Genomic DNA, 23,556 nt, shown 5'->3' with positions numbered 1-23,556 from the left:
GAACTAACATCAGGATGTATGTAAATGTGGGAGATGAACTAACATCAGGATGTATGTAAATGTGGGAGATGAACTAACATCAGGATGTATGTAAATGTGGGAGATGAACTAACATCAGGATGTATGTAAATGTGGGAGATGAACTAACATCAGGATGTATGTAAATGTGGGAGATGAACTAACATCAGGATGTATGTAAATGTGGGAGATGAACTAACATCAGGATGTATGTAAATGTGGGAGATGAACTAACATCAGGATGTATGTAAATGTGGGAGATGAACTAACATCAAGATGTATGTAAATGTGGGAGATGAACTAACATCAGGATGTATGTAAATGTGGGAGATGAACTAACATCAGGATGTATGTAAATGTGGGAGATGAACTAACATCAGGATGTATGTAAATGTGGGAGATGAACTAACATCAGGATGTATGTAAATGTGGGAGATGAACTAACATCAGGATGTATGTAAATGTGGGAGATGAACTAACATCAGGATGTATGTAAATGTGGGAGATGAACTAACATCAGGATGTATGTAAATGTGGGAGATGAACTAACATCAGGATGTATGTAAATGTGGGAGATGAACTAACATCAGGATGTATGTAAATGTGGGAGATGAACTAACATCAGGATGTATGTAAATGTGGGAGATGAACTAACATCAAGATGTATGTAAATGTGGGAGATGAACTAACATCAGGATGTATGTAAATGTGGGAGATGAACTAACATCAAGATGTGTAAATGTGGGAGATGAACTAACATCAAGATGTGTGTAAATTTAAATGTGGGAGATGAACTAACATCAAGATGTGTGTAAATTTAAATGTGGGAGATGAACTAACATCAAGATGTGTAAATGTGGGAGATGAACTAACATCAAGATGTATGTAAATGTGGGAGATGAACTAACATCAAGATGTGTGTAAATTTAAATGTGGGAGATGAACTAACATCAAGATGTGTGTAAATTTAAATGTGGGAGATGAACTAACATCAAGATGTGTAAATGTGGTAGATGAACTAACATCAAGATGTATGTAAATGTGGGAGATGAACTAACATCAAAATGTGTGTAAATTTAAATGTGGGAGATGAACTAACATCAAGATGTGTGTAAATTTAAATGTGGGAGATGAACTAACATCAAGATGTGTAAATGTGGTAGATGAACTAACATCAAGATGTGTGTAAATGTGGGAGATGAACTAACATCAGGATGTATGTAAATGTGGGAGATGAACTAACATCAGGATGTATGTAAATGTGGGAGATGAACTAACATCAAGATGTATGTAAATGTGGGAGATGAACTAACATCAGGATGTATGTAAATGTGGGAGATGAACTAACATCAAGATGTGTAAATGTGGGAGATGAACTAACATCAAGATGTGTGTAAATTTAAATGTGGGAGATGAACTAACATCAAGATGTGTGTAAATTTAAATGTGGGAGATGAACTAACATCAAGATGTGTAAATGTGGGAGATGAACTAACATCAAGATGTATGTAAATGTGGGAGATGAACTAACATCAAGATGTGTGTAAATTTAAATGTGGGAGATGAACTAACATCAAGATGTGTGTAAATTTAAATGTGGGAGATGAACTAACATCAAGATGTGTAAATGTGGTAGATGAACTAACATCAAGATGTATGTAAATGTGGGAGATGAACTAACATCAAAATGTGTGTAAATTTAAATGTGGGAGATGAACTAACATCAAGATGTGTGTAAATTTAAATGTGGGAGATGAACTAACATCAAGATGTGTAAATGTGGTAGATGAACTAACATCAAGATGTGTGTAAATGTGGGAGATGAACTAACATCAAGATGTATGTAAATGTGGGAGATGAACTAACATCAAGATGTGTGTAAATGTGGGAGATGAACTAACATCAAGATGTATGTGAATGTGGGAGATGAACTAACATCAGGATGTGTGTAAATGTGGGAGATGAACTAACATCAGGATGTGTGTAAATGTGGGAGATGAACTAACATCAAGATGTGTAAATGTGGTAGATGAACTAACATCAAGATGTATGTAAATGTGGGAGATGAACTAACATCAGGATGTGTGTAAATGTGGTAGATGAACTAACATCAAGATGTGTGTAAATGTGGGAGATGAACTAACATCAAGATGTGTAAATGTGGGAGATGAACTAACATCAGGATGTGTGTAAATGTGGGAGATGAACTAACATCAAGATGTGTAAATGTGGGAGATGAACTAACATCAAGATGTGTAAATGTGGGAGATGAACTAACATCAAGATGTGTAAATGTGGGAGATGAACTAACATCAAGATGTGTAAATGTGGGAGATGAACTAACATCAAGATGTGTAAATGTGGGAGATGAACTAACATCAAGATGTATGTAAATGTGGGAGATGAACTAACATCAGGATGTGTGTAAATGTGGGAGATGAACTAACATCAAGATGTGTGTAAATGTGGGAGATGAACTAACATCAGGATGTGTGTAAATGTGGGAGATGAACTAACATCAGGATGTATGTAAATGTGGGAGATGAACTAACATCAGGATGTATGTAAATGTGGGAGATGAACTAACATCAGGATGTTTATCAATGTGATGTCTCCAGGGGAGGGTCTGGAATCAGCACATCACCCCTTCACCGCCCCACATCCTGATGACCTGGACCTGATCTACACCTCTCCAGAACAGGTACAAAATATTCTTTTGTAGCGGACCAAGGTCTTTTGTCCTGACTCCATTTTTGTCATGACTCCATTACATTCTCTTGTAGCTGTTTGTTGTGCTGACTCCATTATATTGTAGCTGTTTGTTGTGCTGACTCCATTACATTCTCTTGTAGCTGTTTGTTGTCCTGACTCCATTCTCTTGTAGCTGTTTGTTGTGCTGACTCCATTACATTCTCTTGTAGCTGTTTGTTGTCCTGACTCCATTCTCTTGTAGCTGTTTGTTGTGCTGACTCCATTATATTCTCTTGTAGCTGTTTGTTGTGCTGACTCCATTCTCTTGTAGCTGTTTGTTGTCCTGACTCCATTCTCTTGTAGCTGTTTGTTGTCCTGACTCCATTCTCTTGTAGCTGTTTGTTGTGCTGACTCCATTATATTGTAGCTGTTTGTTGTGCTGACTCCATTATATTCTCTTGTAGCTGTTTGTTGTCCTGACTCCATTATATTCTCTTGTAGCTGTTTGTTGTGCTGACTCCATTATATTCTCTTGTAGCTGTTTGTTGTCCTGACTCCATTCTCTTGTTGCTGTTTGTTGTCCTGACACCATTATGGCTGCTTCTTTCAGTTCTACTTAAGTGACTCCCAGAGATTTGAAAGCTGAAATTGATACAAGTTCTGTGATTGGTTGTTGCAGGTACGAGGCCAGCACTACGACCTAGTCCTGAATGGGAGTGAGATAGGGGGTGGCTCCATCAGGATCCACAGCTCCAAGCTGCAAAGTTACGTCCTCTCAGAGGTGCTCAAAGTAAGAACTTTTTAAAAAAATTTTTGCTCTAATTCTAAACCTTACCCAACAATAATCTCACAACATTCATTGTCTTTTGTTTAAACCTGTTGAATTATAATAACTGAAAAACATCTTGAAAGTGTAAGTCGGTAACATATTTGGCTCATATTATCTAAATAGTTTTCAAGAACATTTTGTTCATATACCTGTATGAGATATGTAAACTATTAAAATGAACATGTTGTTCAGTTTCGGGGTAAAAGTATGTTTTCTTTATAAATTCCATTTTCTTCGTCGGGGGGGGGGGGGGGGGGGGCAAAAGAAATGCCTGGAAGAAACACTGGTATCTGTATGTCATGTGTAAATGAACATTTTGTGGTTGCAGGAAGACAGTTCAGAGCTGGAACACTTGCTGTTTGCCCTAGACTGTGGCTGTCCTCCTCATGGTGGCATAGCACTTGGTGGGTTAATTTTTTTAGGTGTAGCACTTGGTGGGTTAATTTTTTAGGTGTAGCACTTGGTGGGTTAACTTTTTAGGTGTAGCACTTGGTGGGTTAATTTTTTAGGTGTAGCACTTGGTGGGTTAATTTTTTAGGTGTAGCACTTGGTGGGTTAACTTTTTAGGTGTAGCACTTGGTGGGTTAACTTTTTTAGGTGTAGCACTTGGTGGGTTAATTTTTTAGGTGTAGCACTTGGTGGGTTAATTTTTTTTAGGTGTAGCACTTGGTGGGTTAATTTTTTTAGGTGTAGTACTTGGTGGGTTAATTTTTTTAGGTGTAGTACTTGGTGGGTTAATTTTTTAGATGTAGCACTTGGTGGGTTAATTTTTTTAGGTGTAGCACTTGGTGGGTTAATTTTTTTAGGTATAGCACTTGGTGGGTTAATTTTTTTAGGTGTAGTACTTGGTGGGTTAATTTTTTAGATGTAGCACTTGGTGGGTTAATTTTTTTTCAGGTGTAGCACTTTGGGGGTTAATTTTTTTTCAGGTGTAGCCCTAGTTCAAGTGGGTTAATCCTTTATCTTGGCTATAGTATCCTTGCCAGAATGCTACACATTAGCCCTAACTAGAACCCTAGGTATGAAAGTAGCCCTAGCTAGAACCCTAGTTATTAAGGCAGCCCTAGCTAGAACCCTAGGGATTAAGGTAGCCCTTGCTAGAACCCTAGGTATTAAGGTAGCCCTAGGTATTAAGGTAGCCCTAGTTAGAACCCTAGGTATTAAGGTAGCCCTAGGTATTAAGGTAGCCCTAGTTAGAACCCTAGGTATTAAGGTAGCCCTAGGTATTAAGGTAGCCCTAGTTAGAACCCTAGGTATTAAGGTAGCCCAAGCTAGAACCCTAGGTATTAAGGTAGCCCTAGCTAGAACCCTAGGTATTAGGGTAGCCCTAGCTAGAACCCTAGGTATTAAGGCAGCCCTAGCTAGAACCCTGGTATTAAGGTAGCCCTAGCTAGAACCCTAGGTATTAAGGTAGCCCTAGCTAGAACCCTAGGTATTAGGGTAGCCCTAGCTAGAACCCTAGGTATTAAGGTAGCCCTAGCTAGCTAGTACAGTCCCGCAATGTTAGAGTGAAGATTGCTCCAACTGACCAGCCTGACATGTGTTGCAGGTCTTGACCGCCTGATGTCCATCATGTGTGGGACAGAGTCCATCAGAGACGTCATAGCCTTCCCAAAGATCACTGGAGGCAAGGATCCCCTCAGCAACTCTCCGGCCTCTGTTGCCCCTGATGATTTAAAGTACTACCACATTAGTCTAGACACCCCAGCCACATGACCAGAGTGCTTTCTTAGCCTTAGAATAAAACTTGATACGCCAATGTAACATACATTTTTATTTGTCTTATGTCACAATCTGTCTAGCGTAACAATTTGTCTTGTGTAACAAAGCCCATATATTTTGACCAACATCCAAATCTTGAGCCCACCACTAAAGTGGCTACAGTTTTGGCATTAGGGAGGGGGGTAGGGTGGAGGTAGTGGTTTTTGTAATAACAAAGTCCACCTAAGGACTAATTCGCTCTATGAAATAAATGAGTGTAATATAATGTCTCCAAGTATAAAAGGCATATGGAATTGATAATGTACTTTCATGGGGTTTTCATTCAGATGATGTTGTCACATGTTATAATGATGTGGTTTCATGATGTGGTTGTACTGATGATGTGGTTTCATGATGTGGTTGTACTGATGATGTGGTTGTTGTACTGATGATGTGGTTTCATGATGTGGTTGTACTGATGATGTGGTTGTTGTACTGATGATGTGGTTGTTGTACTGATGATGTGGTTGTTGTACTGATGATGTGGTTGTTGTACTGATGATGTGGTTTCATGATGTGGTTGTACTGTTGATGTGGTTGTTGTACTGATGATGTGGTTTCATGATGTGGTTGTACTGTTGATGTGGTTGTTGTACTGTTGATGTGGTTGTTGTACTGATGATGTGGTTTCATGATGTGGTTGTACTGTTGATGTGGTTGTTGTACTGATGATGTGGTTGTTGTACTGATGATGTGGTTTCATGATGTGGTTGTACTGATGATGTGGTTTCATGGTGTGGTTGTTGTACTGATGATGTGGTTGTTGTACTGATGATGTGGTTGTTGTACTGATGATGTGGTTGTTGTACTGATGATGTGGTTGTTGTACTGATGATGTGGTTGTTGTACTGATGATGTGGTTTCATGGTGTGGTTGTTGTACTGATGATGTGGTTGTTGTACTGATGATGTGGTTGTTGTACTGATGATGTGGTTGTTGTACTGATGATGTGGTTGTTGTACTGATGATGTGGTTTCATGGTGTGGTTGTTGTACTGATGATGTGGTTGTTGTACTGATGATGTGGTTTCATGATGTGGTTGTACTGATGATGTGGTTGTTGTACTGATGATGTGGTTGTTGTACTGATGATGTGGTTGTTGTACTGTTGATGTGGTTGTTGTACTGATGATGTGGTTTCATGATGTGGTTGTTGTGCTGATGATGTGGTTTCATGATGTGGTTGTTGTACTGATGATGTGGTTGTTGTACTGATGATGTGGTTGTTGTACTGATGATGTGGTTGTTGTGCTGATGATGTGGTTTCACGATGTGGTTGTTGTACTGATGATGTGGTTTCATGATGTGGTTGTTGTGCTGGTAAAGAGCCTGTAGGCAGCTGCCAGTCTGTGTACACCAACTGGAATCTCCTGGAGCGTGATGTAGCTGAAGGACAAACGAGCGCAGTTTTTGTACGAGCCTTGAGCTGAACACCTGAGGAACACAATCACAAGTCAACCAGAGACCTCAACACCTGAGGAACACAATCACAAGTCAACCAGAGACTTCTACATGCCACACAAGGTTTAAAAAATGGCTGTAACATCAGGATGATTTTAGACTAAATAAACCAGGAGTGATCTCCCCTAAACTTTCTCAAATATTCTTATATAACACTACAGGGGATGGCAACTGGGATATAGACAATATTTTTAATCCATTATAATTGATTAAACTTTTTAAAATAGAATCTGGTAGAAAAAATAATTGAGCACCAAGTAAAAGCCAAACAATCTGTGTATAATAGTGCGGAATATTATTAGTACTTTATTAATTACCGGAAATTACTCAAATTTTGACAGAAAGCAGAAAAATAAATCTTTTACTTATATGTGAAATTTTGTTCATCTATCTGAAAACAGTACTCAAGTTATAGTTATAGGCTTTTGAAAAATTGAAAGTAATCGGAAATCGCTAAAAAAATGATATAGAACTACAAATTTGATATGATACTTATAAATGAAATTTCATCAACCTAGCTGTAACGGTACTCAAGTTATCGTGTTTACACACACACAGACAAGATTGCAAAACTATATTTTTCCGACTCAGGGAGGTGTAAAATGTTGAGAATTTTTTTTGCACGATTACAACTCTTTCTCTATACTGTAATATACTAATACTTGGTACACAAGAAAGTAATAATGTAACATTAGGATGTTACACTGTCAACTCACCATGACCCTGGCAGGAAGAAAACAGAATGTTGACTTGCCAGATTGGCAAACTGTGCTGCATCAATGTGTGGGGGGAAGACAAGCCACAGGAAGAAACCTCCCTACAGAAACATGTGTTTACAGTTACCTCAACTACCATCAAACTATTGGTAACTAGTGTTACCAGTACCTACTTTTGGTATTGTGTAATAAGTGTTACCAGTACCTACTTTTGGTATTGTGTAATTAGTGTTACCAGCACCTACTTTTGGTATTGTGTAATTAGTGTTACCAGCACCTACTTTTGGTATTGTGTAATTAGTGTTACCAGCACCTACTTTTGGTATTGTGTAGCTCCAGCCTGTGATGTTCAACTGGTCTATACAGTCACACAAGGCAGACATTCTTTCCTGGGTGACAGACATTGACAGGAGGAAAACAGAAATCTCAACAGGTCAAGGACACTCATGTTACATGGCCTCATATATTGTGTCATTTTATGTTATATGACCTACAAACCCAGTACATCTGACCTACAAACCCTGGTTGACTGACCTACAAACCCAGTACATCAGACCTACAAACCTTGTACATCTGACCTACAAACCCTGTACATCTGACCAACAAACCCAGTACGTCTGACCTACAAACCTTGTACAATCTGACCTACAAACCATGTATGCTTGACCTACAAACCCTGTACACTTGACCTACAAACCTTGTACGTGTCTCTCAACTGGATAACATGCTGGGTCAGAGCCCCGCTAGAGATGACCTGGGTCATCAGTCTGGCCATGCAGTGGCTCAAGCCTCCCCCACTCAAGCTCAGGTTACTGTCAACAGAAAGCGGTTACTGAAGTAATGGTCAACACAAATACATCAGTTACTGAAGTAATGGTCAACACAAATACAGCAGTTACTGAAGTAATGGTCAACACAAATACTGCGGTTACTGAAGTAATGGTCAACACAAATACTGCAGTTACTGAAGTAATGGTCAACACAAATACTGCAGTTACTGAAGTAATGGTCAACACAAATACTGCAGTTACTGAAGTAATGGTCAACACAAATACTGCAGTTACTGAAGTAATGGTCAACACAAATACTGCGGTTACTGAAGTAATGGTCAACACAAATACTGCAGTTACTGAAGTAATGGTCAACACAGCTAGCCACTATTGACACAACCAAACCTGTTGTACAACTGTGACAGGAGTGGCCTTGACCCTTCAATCCAGCCCAGCCTAATGCTGGGAGCAAAAATCTTTGAGAAGGTGGCGTTGGAGAGGACGTGTCCTGCAGCGTAGTCTGGGTCTGATGGCTTGTCAAATGCAAGCAAGCGCGGGGGACACTTGTCAGTGTAGTAAATTAAGTTATAAACATCCTCCACGATGAGAAGAACATCATGTTTCCTGGCCAGATGGATGAGCTCTACACATCGCTCTAGAAGGGAGTGGACAGGTAGTGGTGGAGGGGATTAGTCTGGTGGAGGGGATTAGTCTGGTGGAGGGGATTAGTCTACAGTGGTGGGGGGATTAGTCTGGTGGTGGGGATTAGTCTACAGTGGTGGGGGGATTAGTCTGGTGGTGGGGATTAGTCTACAGTGGTGGGGGGGATTAGTCTGGTGGTGGGGATTAGTCTACAGTGGTGGAGAGGATTAGTCCTCACTCCTAATTCCAAGTGCTAAAAGCTTTCACTGATTACTAATCTATTTCTCTAAATAAAAAATTCACAACAAAAACTCTCCACAGATCAAATTCCACCTTTTCATTTTGTATGAACTGGGTCTGTCACTAAAATAAAACTCTAAAGATGGAATGGTCGAGGTAATTTTGAAATAAGTCTAATTTGTAGGCATGTATGTTGTAATTAGTATGTTGTAAGCGTGTATCCTGTAATTGTGTACATACCTGGGCTGTACACCCACCCTGTTGGGTTACCAAATACAGGGATGAGATAAACAGCTGCCCAAAATCTTTTGGAGTGACTTCCCTTGCTCTGGTTCTTGTAATCACAGATAGCCTGCTCCAAATGTGTAGGTACTATCCCCTGTTCATCACAGTACACTACACACAAGAATAATGTACACAAATTGATCACACTCCATTATTTATTTATCCTTTTGGAAATGTGTGCAGGCATACAAAATATTTAATTTTATTTGTTTTTTCTTTACATAAAATCATTTATTATAAACAATTATACTGATTGCCCCACCATGATTGCTAATCTTGAAAACTCTAATTTAAAAATACCAAATTGAATTGAGATCATCTCTAATGAGCTTGACTTACCAGATACAAGATCCATCTTGAGATCATCTCTAATGAGCTTGACTTACCAGATACAAGATCCATCTTGAGATCAACTCTAATGAGCTTGACTTACCAGATACAAGATCCATCTTGAGATCATCTCTAATGAGCTTGACTTACCAGATACAAGATCCATCTTGAGATCATCTCTAATGAGCTTGACTTACCAGATACAAGATCCATCTTGAGATCATCTCTAATGAGCTTGACTTACCAGATACAAGATCCATCTTGAGATCATCTCTAATGAGCTTGACTTACCAGATACAAGATCCATCTTGAGATCATCTCTAATGAGCTTGACTTACCAGATACAAGATCCATCTTGAGATCATCTCTAATGAGCTTGATGCCAATAAAGTAGCTAGGATCTTCAATAAACACTGGGCTGGTGGGCTCACACAGTAGCGACAAAATTAGGTGAAGGCCATTGGTGGCTCCAGCAGTAACAAATAAATTGTTGCTGTGGGGAAATGTTGGCCATTAGGTGGGGAAATGTTGGCCATTAGGTGGGGCAATGTTGGCCATTAGGTGGGGCAATGTTGGCCATTAGGTGGGGAAATGTTGGCCATTAGGTGGGGAAATGTTGGCCATTAGGTGGGGAAATGTTGGCCATTAGGTGGGGAAATGTTGGCCATTAGGTGGGGAAATGTTGGCCATTAGGTGGGGAAATGTTGGCCATTAGGTGGGGAAATGTTGGCCATTAGGTGGGGAAATGTTGGCCATTAGGTGGGGAAATGTTGGCCTTTAGGTGGGGAAATGTTGGCCATTTGGTGGGGAAATGTTGGCCATTTGGTGGGGAAATGTTGGCCATTAGGTGGGGAAATGTTGGCCATTTGGTGGGGAAATGTTGGCCATTTGGTGGGGAAATGTTGGCCATTTGGTGGGGAAATGTTGGCCATTAGGTGGGGAAATGTTGGCCATTAGGTGGGGAAATGTTGGCCATTAGGTGGGGAAATGTTGGCCATTAGGTGGGGAAATGTTGGCCATTAGGTGGGGAAATGTTGGCCATTTGGTGGGGAAATGTTGGCCATTTGGTGTGGAAATAGAAAATTATAGATTTACATAGCGCTTTAATTTTATAAAACAAATTAAAGAGTTCCGTTTGAGTTTGGTAACATAATTTCCTGTTGAACAGGTGATGTAGAGTTGATCTGCTTTAAGGCTAGATCAGCTAGAGGAAGTATATCTGATAAATTGTTGGTCTAAACATCAAGTGGCACCCCAATCTTGTTAGACAACGGCTAACAATGGACAAGATCTCAGCTGACCACTGGTTCCTGGCCAGGATTCAAGTTGGGAATAAGATGGCGTTAGGGTTATGGTTGTTTGTTTTAAAACCAGCCCCAAACCACGCAATAGTCTACAACCTCACATACTGATTCTCTCCCTTTCTTGTGCAACACAAATGAGCTAACCTATCAACCTGGCTGTTGTATTCTGAATACTGATTCTCTCTTTCTTGTGCAACACAAATGAGCTAACCTATCAACCTGGCTGTTGTATTCTGAAGTTAAAAACTTTGAAAGTTCTTCTCTAAATTCCTTGTCCCCCTGTGCCTCGCCATACTTGAATAAACTTTCAACTTCCAGAGGGGTTGAGGGTTGCTGTTAAAAACATAAGAGGGGTGGAAGGTTGTTGTTAAAAACAAGGGATGGAATATAGTATAAAGGAAAGAACTTTGGACTCAATTTGCTAGTGTTGATCTGGCCACCACATTACTGTCAGTTGTTGCTAGTGTTGATCTGGCCACCACATTACTGTCAGTTGTTGCTAGTGTTGATCTGGCCACCACATTACTGTCAGTTGTTGTTTTGTTGCCCAGATCTTTAGAGCAAGGAAATCTCATCTAGTTCTTTTATAGCACCAATCTGGATGAAAATCATGGGAACAACCAATGCTACAAATCAGAGCCAATAAGATTTAGGCAATATCTTTCCGGCTTAAGGGTAAATCAGGGACGGAGTGGCCTAATTGGAGAGAGCTAGAATGCTAGCCTGTAAGTCTTGAGTTCGAATCTGGGTACAAGTCAATAGACCATCCATGAGTTTACCCAGTTCTGAAGGGTACCTAACTCTTAGGATAAGTAAAGGTGGCTGGGCATAGTGCTGACCACACTACCACTTCATATGCTGAGGTCACATAAAAAGGTATGGGAAAAAAATCTAAACAGAAACTACTAACAGTAAAACCTAACCCAAATCAAGTTATAATTTAACTATAACTTACTGAAAAAAAGAAAACTATTCATAATATCTTGAGCTAGACTATGAACTTTTCTTTATGTATCTTAATTAATACATATATTAATTACTTTAATAATTAATTCATATATTAATTACTTTTAAAATAACCATTTTAAAGATACTACTGGTGACACCAAATGAAATAAATCTCAAACCAAAACAGCTTTTGAAGCAGCCAACAGCATGTCACTGCAAGGCTGTAGTGTCTCTGTGTTAGGGAATCCTGGGATAAAGGAAATCCCATCCTTTTTAACAGCCAATGACATAAAATCTTCTTCCTCGCTGGGTGAAGCCATCTTATTTCTTCCACATGGACCTGAATAAGATGATACAAATTATTCCTTCAAATCACGATTGCTTACAATTTTTCTCCCAGAGTTATGAGTACTGGCATCAGCCCCCAACCAAATGAGAGTAGAATGGCTTACAGATCTTGTCTTAAAAGCTCCGCCACTAATGTAAAAAGTTACGCCCCACCACTTGTGACCAATTTCTGATGTCGAGACATTTGAACATTTAAACGCATGCCATAAAAAGGACTCCTATCCACCTCTAGTTTTAGGGTTGGGTAAAAACTAAAAGTACACGTTTCATATCCTCTTTTTTATTGGCAAGGGTAAGCTTTTGGATAGGGCTGGACTAGATGCTGGGGGACTGGGTTTCATCATTTCTGTATCATATGGCTCAAGTGTTCGGTATTTTTAACAAAAATTTCAAAATTGATTCAATGATAACCATTTCAATTCTCCCTTTACAAATGGTTAAAAGTAAGTCAATGGACTTTAGTCTACTACTGGCCAATAGTCTACATAAAAGCAGAGAGGCTGACGTATAGAGCACATTGCTGCTAACTTGAAAGCCTTGGGTTCGGACCAGAGTTCCTTCCAGGCATCCCTTTGGAGTCTACCCCCCCCCCCTGAACAAAATGGAATTTATATAGAAAAAAAATATTTTTACCAGTGTCCGCCCCCCCCCCCCCCCCCCCCCCCGGAAAATGTTGACCACCCCCACCCCCCAAAATATCAAGTAGAAACACTGGTTCGGAACCCAAACGAGTCCATAGGGTGTCCCTGAGTTCACACACCTCTAGTAGGTAACTGATTCATGCTACCCCATTGACTATCAGGCCCAAAAAGGGTGACTCAACTTCCATTTTTTTAAAATAGTCCAAAATCTATAGGCCATAGGGCAGGCCTACTTTGTAAAATCTCAGACTAAAAACTAGTAGGGGCCTATTTAAAAATTATTGGGCCTACTTAAAAACTACTTATTTACTTAAGACTTAAATTACATTTAACTTTCGATATCGATACATAACATTGTTGCATTGTTAGTCAGAAAAATATTAAAATTTTATTATTATTAATTATTAAGCCTAGTAAAAAAAAAATATTAGGCTATAATTTATAATTATATAATTTTTAATAGTAGGCTATAATAATTAAATTAGATCTAGATCTAAATCTATATGCCATGGTAATAATAGATCTAGAGCTAAAGGCTAAATAAAAAATATTTCTTGAACTAAGTCTAAGGTCTAAATACTAAAATAAATAGTTTTAAAATAGGCCTGCCTAAAACCTAAAACAATATTATAAATAATATTATCATAGAGTAATAAATTAAATATTAAATACTAGTAATAAATACTATTAACAACATTTGATTGCTGTTATTTATTATGATACCTTTCAATATAAATAAAGTTTAAACGAGAAATTATTGCAAATGATATTTTATAATTTTTAAGTAGATTCTAGATCTAGATCTAGTCTAGATCTAGGTCTAAATCTAATTCTAATAAATTAAAGCTTGAAGAATGCCAAACGTGTAAGCAAACATTCTAGATTTTCTCATTGCTTAGATGGCTGGATTGACCTCTGACCCTGAAACGTCACGCGTCGTTTTCTGACGGTTTTTACGTTTATTTTAGGGGTCCTATACACGACAAATGAAAAAACTGCTAATCTCGCTAATTCTCATCATTATTTTAATGAGACATGCTATATAAATGGACGCCATGCCTGAAAATGGCCGAAAAAATAGCCAGATATGTGGTTTTAATTAATACATGCTATTCTTGTCGAGTACTCTTGGGAAAAACTGAACTGTCGCTTTAAACGGCCCAGCACTCGGTCGAAACCCCCCGGCACAGAAGTAGTAATATATAATTGAGATATTTATAATGAGTAATTACAGTTATGATGATTCGCCTATTTTATATCGAATTTCCATATGAGGTACCCATGCAGACATTTCTGTCCGCTTTGTTTACTATCGTGACGTCATTGTTACGCTAGTTACCTCACAGAAACAACTCGTTTTTGTTTTTTGCGGAATGAACTGTTAAGTCTAGTATTTTAATTATAATTCAATTGTAGCGTGTGCAGAAAAAGTAAAATTATGGAAATTATTTTTGTATTAGTAATTTTATTAGTATATTGATTTTTTCTTCACTGTGGGCCGACAGTAGCTGCATTGAATTTAATTCGTGACCGGTGGTTAACCTCGTCAACGCTGCGTGGCCTATTCGTTTATATAATTAGTGATGCTCGTTCAGTGGCCTTTTTCAGAGCTAGGCCTAATTACGGGCGTTTTTTAGACTTAATTGATCGGCCGTTAGCCCTTTTCATTGCTGCGTATTTTAAAAAATGCTCGTTCAGCGGCCTTTTTTTTTTGGCGCTAAATAATCTGTTTACGGGCATTTTAAGCGTTCATTTATTTTTTTAAGCTAGACGTAGATCTAGTTTAAAAAATATTTTTTAATACAGCTGGCTGCAGGGGGGGGTGCAAATCGAAAGTTTGAGGGGGGGGGTGCAAATCGAAAACTTGAGGGGGGGTGCAAATCGAAAATTTGAAAGTTTGTCCCCGGGAAGAGTCGCTACGCCTTGGGGGGGGGGGGGGCTGACACCATTAAGTGCCGCACCGGGTGACACCCGACCTCGCTACGCCACTGGCTGGCTGTCTTGCATGCCTGATATGTGAACTTAAAAAAAAAAATTACCGAACTTTTAAAAAAAATGACCAGAAGTAGGGAAGTAGGTCTGTTTTTCAATTGGCTAGAGGGAGGGGGGGGGGGGGGGAAAGAGAGAGAAGTGAAGACACCGACCATCTCGTGTACGCGTGTTCATGCTATGACGTGTACTATAGGCCTGCTGAACTCACGGTGACCCGCGACCGTGGTGGGATTTTTCATCCACAGGATAGTAAACGTAAGCAAGCAATCACGCGAGTGACGATGTTTGGAGATTTAAAAAAAAAAAATCACATACGTCATGTTTTCAAGATGAAAAAAAATTGTAATGTAAAAAAAAAATATACCATGTATGAACCTCAGCTGCCACACTGTTGACTCAATATAATGTGAATTGAGTGTAAAATGTATTTGTATTTATAAACGATCATAACTGATACTATCTTATTATTTTAAGCATATTTATTATTTATTATTTAAAATTAGAATTTGAAATAAAAATATTTATTATGGTCATTTGATTTATGCAGGTGTTCATTACTTCATAAAATGGTATGAATAACATGTAGAGTAGAATTTAAAAAATAATAAAATAACTAGATCTAGTTTTATTATCAACCAGTTGCTTTTTGTTATTTTCCGGTGAGTAAATTACCTAAGCTGACGCAATTACCATGGCGGGAATTAAAAGCTCGTGTACACAAGTCGACGATGTCATGTTATGCCAAGAGGGATTAGCCCGTAGTGTCGAAACGAAAGTACAGATATTTTAAACTTGGCCGTACTGTCGAAAATCCCGCTGAAATATTTTTAAGTAGTCGAACAGCTAAGATCGTTGTTTATTTTACTTAAATAATTTACGATACCGAAACTAGATCCAACAGAAAACATAATTAATTGATTTGGTGGGAAATATCTAGATCTCTAGATCTTTTTGTAGAAAATAAAATAGATCTTGGCACTGATTAGTAAATTACACAATAATTAGATCTACATCTACATCTCTATTTTAACGTATTTTATTCCCCGTTTCACGTTCACCTCCAGTTGAGCGTATTTTATTATTAATTAATTTAATAATAGGATAGGCCTAATGAATTATAATTAATATTACATTATTAGGCTAATAATTAATTTCTAATTTATTAATATTTTTTTTTATTTATAACATTTTTATTGATAACCCTTGCCTTAGCTAGCATAGCACGGGTGGGGGGTGCAGACTGCACCAGATGACACTATTTAAGGGGGTGACACCAAGGCAAAAAATTGCAAAATATACAGAAGAAAAATGTTGTTTTGCCAGTCCCATTAATGATTAATTAAAGTTAAATAGTCTTTTAAGTACAAATTGACAATTATTACCAGAGGGTGGGGGTGATACCATGTCGTAAAGGTACTAAAGTACTAACTATAGAGAAAACATTGCTACATCCAAGTTCCAACTGTATTATTAACAGACTAAAGATAAACCTCGTTACTTGGGTGACACCCGATCTAGCGATGCCATTGGGCCTTAGACGTAAGCACTTTATTTAAATTTTTACTAATTTCAAAACTTTAATCTTCAGGTTCTCTCAACATGGAGACAGGAATAAGACAGACACAGGGACAAAGATACCAACAATGTTCTAGAACACTGCAATCAACTGATTTACAACCCTCTGTATTCAAGTGGCTAGAGTACTACCATGTATGTTACTTTAAGAGTTAATTGTTCAGATCCCTTTATGTGACTTCTGTGGGGTGGAGGACTATACTACATTCTAAATTTTAAATATTTCATTTAAGAGTGTAAACTAAATTAAGATATTAGTAATATTATTAGTATCACTTTTAAGTACCATTTATACTGTAGTATAATAAAGTAAACTGATCTTGTCATTGTTTTGCAGGTGTTTTGTGCTTATGGGTTTATGATTACAGTAAAAAATAAAACCAAGTGCTGTGATAGGTTGAAACAAACCAGGTATGATTGTAAATATGAAAGAATTTCCAATCTGATTTAATTAAAGGTGAAACTTTTGTTGGTAAACTAATTGCATTATAACAGTAAAAAATGTAACACTGAATAATAAAGCTGAATGATAAATTAAAAACCATTATGTAGAGCTGAACTGTTGTGATTGTATTTTGTTAATTTTTTTTTATTTGTACATGTAAGCTTCCTTTCAGGTCCATGGGACAGATGGAGAGATCATGAGTTTCTCTGACTTTGGCATAGGAAGGGATAGTGTAGTCAAGTTCAATACAATGCTCAGCCACCTTTATTTTCCCAACCAGTTACTAGAGCCCATTATTAGAACTTGAGACTATCAGGTTAGTTATCCAATGTTCTGCTACTCACATACACTGTATTATTTGTATATCGTTATATTTTATATATCGTTTGTTTATTTATCATTGTGAATTTAAGGTTACACTAAACAAGCACCAACTGTACTGCAATGTACTTCCCAATGAGAAGTGGGGTGCAAACATTTGATTTAAAGCAAATTATGTAAGGTGATGGTGTGGCTTAGCAATGGAGCAAGACGGTATAACCCAAAGTCTCAAGTTTGAATCTGGATTCAAGTCAGCAGAACTTCCCTGAGTTCACCCAGCTGCTCTGATAGATACCTAACTCACGTTAGGAAAAGTAAAGGAGACTGGGCATAGTGCTGACCACACTATCCCTTCATATGCTGAAGTCACAGAAACAGCTTATCTCTACTGCACTTGCCCCATGGACCGGCAGGCTAAATAAACTTAAGTGATGTGATACAGATATTTTTAATTTGTTAACCAAAACATTTTGTTTGTCTGCAGCGAACCTGGATTAATAAAACAGTGAAATCTTGCTGGAAGGTGCTATCATAGTATAACTGGTAACTAAAAAAAATTTTTGATGCTATTTTATTTTAATATTTAGTAGGGCTATATATGAGTTGAACTAAACTAAAAAAGATATTTTCATACATGAACTAATATGTGGACACTATTGATTCTAAATGTAAAAAACTCAGATATCTTACTGTTAATTCAAAATGTGTGCTATATCAGTCAGCATGTTTGCCAAAGCCACATTGTCAAACAAATGTTTGAAATAAAGGGTAGACCTTTGTAGACAATCTTTATTTTAGTACAATTTCCACACTCAAGATATTTCAGTTTTAATATGTCACCATAACAGCAACTGGTGGAGGGCGTCTCTTTAAAGATTAAACCTTTGTCTTTATTTTCTTACAGAATGTGTATTTTTTGTTTCCCAGGATTTACCAGCCTGAGGATTAAGGCGTCTCTTCAAGATGGATGTTAGAACATCACAGATGGTTATTATTTCAGGCCACCTGATGTTCAGTTTGCTACACAGCCATTCATTATTGAAAGTCTCAGAACCATAGAGGAGAACAAATTTTACATTGCTGTTCAACAGTCATATTTGGAAAACTGTAGACAGCTCTTGACATCCATATTGTGCGGAGGATGTTGGATACTTTGCTGATATGTCTTTTGATGTCCTCATCTGCTCCCCCATCTTCTTACAACAGATCCTAGATGTGTGAAGCGATCCTGCTCCAAAATAGTCATTTCTTGTATCCTAAGTGGAACTCCTGTTTGTTGTTGATTCTTATCTCTTCTGTTTTTTCCAGTTGATCATTAAGCCTATATTAAGAAGGTTCATCATAGTTTGCTTAGCGTGGATTGGGCATGTTGTCAATGTGAGAGTATAGCATCCTCAATATCTAGACCTCCAGCTAAGTGAGGGTCCACTGTATTTCAACCTTTTGGTCTGATGTACTTTATTGGTGAAAAGCTTATACTTATAACATTTCTGTACTCACTGAAAAAGGGCTGGTTAACTTGTGGATAATCTGGCAGTTGGAGTCTTTGTGGAGGTGTTGGATACTATTGCTGAATTTCTTAGCGATTGAATGTGCAAATTCAATTTTTTCACTAGGTTGGCTTTCATGTAGAGATATTCTGCTACGCAGTATTTGTTTATAAATATGTTTTTCTATCTATATATATATATATATATATATATATGCATATATTTATGTTTGTGTGTGAAACTAAGGTCTAGTTACACACAGTCATATAATATTAAAAACTTGTTAGATTAAGATGTGGATTAGAGATTGTCTGTTGCCATCAAATTTTTATTTATTGTGGAGGTTGTATGTATTGATTCCATTTTGTCTAGTTATTGAGCATACTGAAATCTGATAATATTGATTTATCTATCTACTTACTTGTCCACTTGTAACCTATATGATCTATTACTTAATTGTAGCATCAAAAGTATTCTTTTAATGTGAATAAAAATTTTAAACAAGTAAACTATCGCTTCATGTTACAGTATAAATTTAAGTAGCCAGTTTGTGCACCTGTAATTTTCTTGTAGTGGGAGGGGGGAAGGGCATTCATCTCACAGTGAAGTAAACATGTGTAGCATTTACTATGATTTACACTAGTATTAGTAAAAGTAATTCAAGAGAATTGCAAATTGCATATTTTTATGCATCTGTATTGGGAGGTTAAAAAAAATAATTATGCACATTATCAATCTTCATATATATAGTTAACACATACATTAAAGTATAGCAAAGCAGTGACGTCGCTAGTTCGCACTCCACGCCCGCGCTACGCCTCTGTAGCAAAGTGTATATATATCCCACTGGCAAGCTTTTAAAAATGTAGGGTACCAGCACAGGCGACAATGTCTCAATCACTAGTAAATAGGCTTGAAAGTACTACATGGACTTGTACAACTAATTGAGCTGTAATATGTTGCAAGATATGTATGGCTTGATGACACTGACAGGTGCTTAATAAAAAGCAAGGGATTAATATACCAGTGTAGTTTTTATGTACGAGAGGTTTATGGGGGGGGGGGGGGTTAGGACAAGTTTCTAATATCAGAAAGGGATGCTAGTTACGGCGCTTCATGAACAACGAGAGCTTCATTTATGACAGGATTAATCAGATTAATTTCAAACTTTTGCTTGGAGGAGGTGGATCACCTTTATTACAGAAGTAGGTGAGGATGTCAGATTTAGGGAATTTACAAGAGTACCCTAATGTTTGTTAGTAAACCGGTAATAAAATACTTTCTGGCTCTAACACCGATGTAGACTTCATGAACTTTATAAGTAGGTACTAGTTAGTTACACGTCAAGTATATTACTCGTTAACTAAAATAGTGTTGTACATGTTCACCCCCGCAATCTATTTGCCGCTCTAAAAGGCTGAGTTACTCCAATGCCAACTTTCTCAAGTACATCCACTCTGATGCAAGGTAAGATACAAGAATCTGACGAAGAAAAGTTTACTCGTGACCCAGAGAAAAACAAAATTTCGCCTGGTCAGCCTCATTCACTAATATTGACAAACTTTAAGCGATTAGCCCCAGAATCCACGATGACAATAGTACAGAAAACAATATCAACGTAAGTCAAAGCTCGGCAAGGTGGGTTGCGACTTCTTTATGATGGTTTAATCAATTTCAGAGAGAACAAATACAAGAACAAAGTTTCTTCCAGGCAGTTTCTTCCAGGCAGAGTTTCTTCTAGGCATCTCTTTCACCGCCCCCCCCCCCCCGAACAAAATGGAATTTATATAGAAAATATATACTTTCGACAGTGTCCGCCCCCCCCCCCCCCCCGTCAATTACCCCCTTGTCAATCCCCCCCCCCCCCGGGGAATTACCCCCCCCCCCCCTTTCAAGTTAAAATCCTAACTCTAACTAGAATTTTATACCTATATACTACTTTAATCCAAACCTTAAGAAAAAGACCAAAACCTAAGAATCCACCTTAGCCTAAAACTTCACACAAAACCAAAACCAAAGCTAGACACAACCCTAACCCTAAACCTAGCTCTAACCCTAACTCTAACCCTGTCCGGGGGGGGGGGGGGTAATGTCCTACTGGGCGGGGGGTAATTGACAAGGGGGGGGGGGGTAATTGACAGGGGGGGTAATTACTCTGGGGGGGTAATGTCGGGGGGGGGGATATCCAGGGGGTAATTGACAGGGTGGAAATGCCCTGTTCCCGTCGACATACATCTAGTTCTGACAAGATTTTGGAAAAATATCGATGTTATAAGAAAAATTATACAGCAATTTTAAGGGGGGGGGGGGGGTTGTAGACTGAGGTTGTGACGTCATTTAGGGGGGGGGTCTTGATTTTTGTGAAGATGTGTGACGGAGGGTAGGGGGAAGCGTGAGGTCATTTATGGATGACCCCTTATTAAAAAATAAAAAGATTTCTAAGTTTAAACTTCGTCGGAGAAATTCAATTTGAACTACAATAATAATCATTTTACAGAAAAATAAAGCACGTGGAAATACCATTTCGGACCTTACAGTAAGTAGGGCATACTTCAAAGAAGAGTTTTCCTGTTTCCGTGACCATTGAAGACCCATAAGAAGTGATAATAATAATGTGGTCGGTTCTATGACCTTTATTAAACATAGTCAGGTACCCATCAGATCTGAGTCAACTCAGATACGTCCTAAGTACTTGATTCTGGGATCTAAACTCAAGACCTACGGATAGCAGTCAAACGCCCAATAACCAACCTTTTTATATAGACAGGTGACAGGAGAGTGGGCCATTTAACATATAGGCTACTCAAGACTTCAAACTAGGCTCAGCTAACCCATCTAAATTTAGATTAGAATTAGAAACCTTGAAAAACACAATTAAAGTTAAATATTGCACTTTGAAATGTTTTTGGGTGCCCGGTCGCAACAAAATGAGACTGATATAAATTAAATTTGTTGAATAATACTGATAAAAAATATAACAACTGTCTTAAAAAAAGAATAAAATAAAATGACTATCTTTAAACACAATAATTAATGCACCACATTTTATATAAACCAAATATATATAATATAAATAGAGCATGGATCGCTGTATATTATGCATGGGAGAAGGGTGTATATATAGTCACGAACAGTTATGTAAATATGGTGCAATATTATGTTTAAAGCTAATAATTTTTTGTCATTATGTTTTAGTTCTAGATCTACATCTTTTTAGTAAGTAAAGTAAAGTTTCCCTTTCAAACCTGACGGTCTATGGGGCAAGTGAAGTAGAGTCAGGGGCGTAGCGAGGGGGGGGGGGGGCAGGGGTGCGGACCGCACCGGGTGACACCATTTAGGGGGGTAACACCAAGGCAAAAAATAGCAAAATATATAGAGAAAAACTTGAGGGGGGGGGTGCAAATCGAAAACTTGAAAGTTTGTCCCCGGGGAGGGTCTCAACGCCTCTGGTTGGGTGACACCATTAAGTGCCGCACCGGGTGACACCCGACCTCGCTACACCACTGAGTAGAGTTCACTTGTTTCTGTGACCTCGGCATATGAAGAGATAGTGTGGTCAGCACTATGCCCAGCCGCCTTTACTTTCCCTAACGTGAGTTAGGTACCCATCAGAGTTGGGTGGACTCAGGGACTCTACTGACTTGAACCCGGATTCGAACTCTACCGCTAGACCACTCCGTCCCATACATCTTTATAGTGCACGCATATATTTTGTTACTATTTACGTTTTTCTTTTTTTAAAAAGGCTTATATTTATTATATATAGGCCTTAAATTATAAGTAAGTGTGCACTATAGGCCATAGAAATATTTAATTAATTTTAAAAAGGAACGAAACACCTTTAATTAAGTCAAAGTTCGTGGCACATTGCATTATCAGATCTAACCTAAGTGACATTCAAGTTTAACCCCATCGGTTCGGGTATAATTTTGTTTTTTGTTAGCAAAGTTTCCACCCAGGCCAGTGTTTCTTCCAGACTTTTTTTCACCTGGGGGGGGGGGGGGGGGAAGCGGACACTGTTAAAAGAATGTTTTTTTTATATAAAATCCATTAAATCCCCCCCCCCCCCAGAAGAGATGCCTGAAAGAAACTCTGACTCAGACATGAGAGAAATAGCACGAGCAATCAAGTTAAATAAAAGCTTGTAAAAATGCCATTAACTGAGTTTTTAAATGACGATTTCAGTTTTTGTAAATTCAAAAACGAAGGAATATAAAATTTTATTTGTTTTAGTAATTTTTTGTTTTGGTTCTTGTTTTAGACATTTTTTTCCCTTATAATAATCGAGTATTAACACGTACGATTATTTTGTAACACCGATTTACGTTGCGATTATTTTTTTTTTAATACACAAAATTACATATTGTATTTGTGATATATTTTGAAGAAATCAAAAACGTTTATAACTATAATCAATATCTAATATTTTAAATAGCAAAAAATAATTTCGACAGTACGGACAATACTAAAATTTTTCTACTTTCGTTTCGACACTACGGGCTAGACCCTGCCAAGAACGCTGTTTTGTCATTCATTTTCAATTTTGATTAATTTTCAAATTCTCTCTTTTCTCGTCAACCGAGTAAGCTAGATATTTAAATGTGGTGTCAAATGTTCTCTTAAGGGGTAAGGAACTTAATGGTGTATTTGAAATAACAGAATATTTTATTTTTAAAAATCCAAAATTCAACCTAAAACATTCAGACGATACATCAAGGCTTTCCCCCAAGGTTCATGGGTCAAGAGGCAA

At 37.9% G+C, this 23,556-nt stretch overlaps 2 protein-coding genes and 1 long non-coding RNA gene across 12 annotated transcripts in view; 2 read left to right on the top strand and 1 right to left on the bottom strand.

The window, feature by feature from the left end:
- Positions 1-5,302, top strand: part of LOC131939334 (aspartate--tRNA ligase, mitochondrial) — a 42,087-nt gene extending 36,785 nt beyond the window's left edge. Inside the window, exons 15-18 of the mRNA XM_059297573.1 lie at positions 2,637-2,719; positions 3,389-3,499; positions 3,867-3,942; positions 5,088-5,302. Coding sequence (XP_059153556.1) covers positions 2,637-2,719; positions 3,389-3,499; positions 3,867-3,942; positions 5,088-5,254 — 437 coding nt within the window. The 3' untranslated portion in view covers positions 5,255-5,302. The remainder of the gene's footprint in view (positions 1-2,636; positions 2,720-3,388; positions 3,500-3,866; positions 3,943-5,087) is intronic.
- Positions 5,300-23,547, bottom strand: LOC131939335 (uncharacterized). Of its 5 annotated transcripts, none has more exons than XM_059297577.1 (10): positions 23,518-23,547; positions 12,174-12,334; positions 11,258-11,379; positions 10,081-10,235; positions 9,368-9,523; positions 8,651-8,900; positions 8,173-8,287; positions 7,793-7,864; positions 7,476-7,576; positions 5,300-6,732 (listed from the first exon to the last, which is right to left on the bottom strand). In XM_059297577.1, exons 2-10 carry the CDS (start codon positions 12,312-12,314, stop codon positions 6,597-6,599), a joined length of 1,248 nt encoding a protein of 415 aa, XP_059153560.1. In that variant the 5' UTR covers positions 12,315-12,334; positions 23,518-23,547; the 3' UTR covers positions 5,300-6,596. The 5 variants fall into 5 exon arrangements, with proteins under 5 accessions (XP_059153560.1, XP_059153558.1, XP_059153559.1 ...); XM_059297575.1 differs by lacking the exon at positions 23,518-23,547 and adding an exon at positions 14,216-14,761; XM_059297576.1 differs by lacking the exon at positions 23,518-23,547 and adding an exon at positions 13,847-13,862.
- Positions 15,858-19,309, top strand: LOC131939336 (uncharacterized). 6 transcript variants are annotated; one of them, XR_009386406.1, is made up of 6 exons: positions 15,858-15,897; positions 16,564-16,685; positions 16,888-16,961; positions 17,157-17,311; positions 17,801-17,859; positions 18,244-19,309. It is a non-coding gene; the product is annotated as an uncharacterized LOC131939336 (long non-coding RNA). The 6 variants fall into 6 exon arrangements; XR_009386407.1 differs by having other exon boundaries at positions 15,893-15,960; XR_009386405.1 differs by lacking the exon at positions 15,858-15,897 and adding an exon at positions 15,923-16,038.
- Positions 23,548-23,556: the final 9 nt, after the last annotated feature.

This window comes from Physella acuta, unplaced genomic scaffold, assembly GCF_028476545.2.
Source record: "Physella acuta isolate Inbredline_101_S28 unplaced genomic scaffold, ASM2847654v3 ptg000275l, whole genome shotgun sequence".
Classification (NCBI taxonomy): domain Eukaryota; kingdom Metazoa; phylum Mollusca; class Gastropoda; family Physidae; genus Physella; species Physella acuta.
This window is presented reverse-complemented; position numbering and strand designations above follow the sequence as displayed.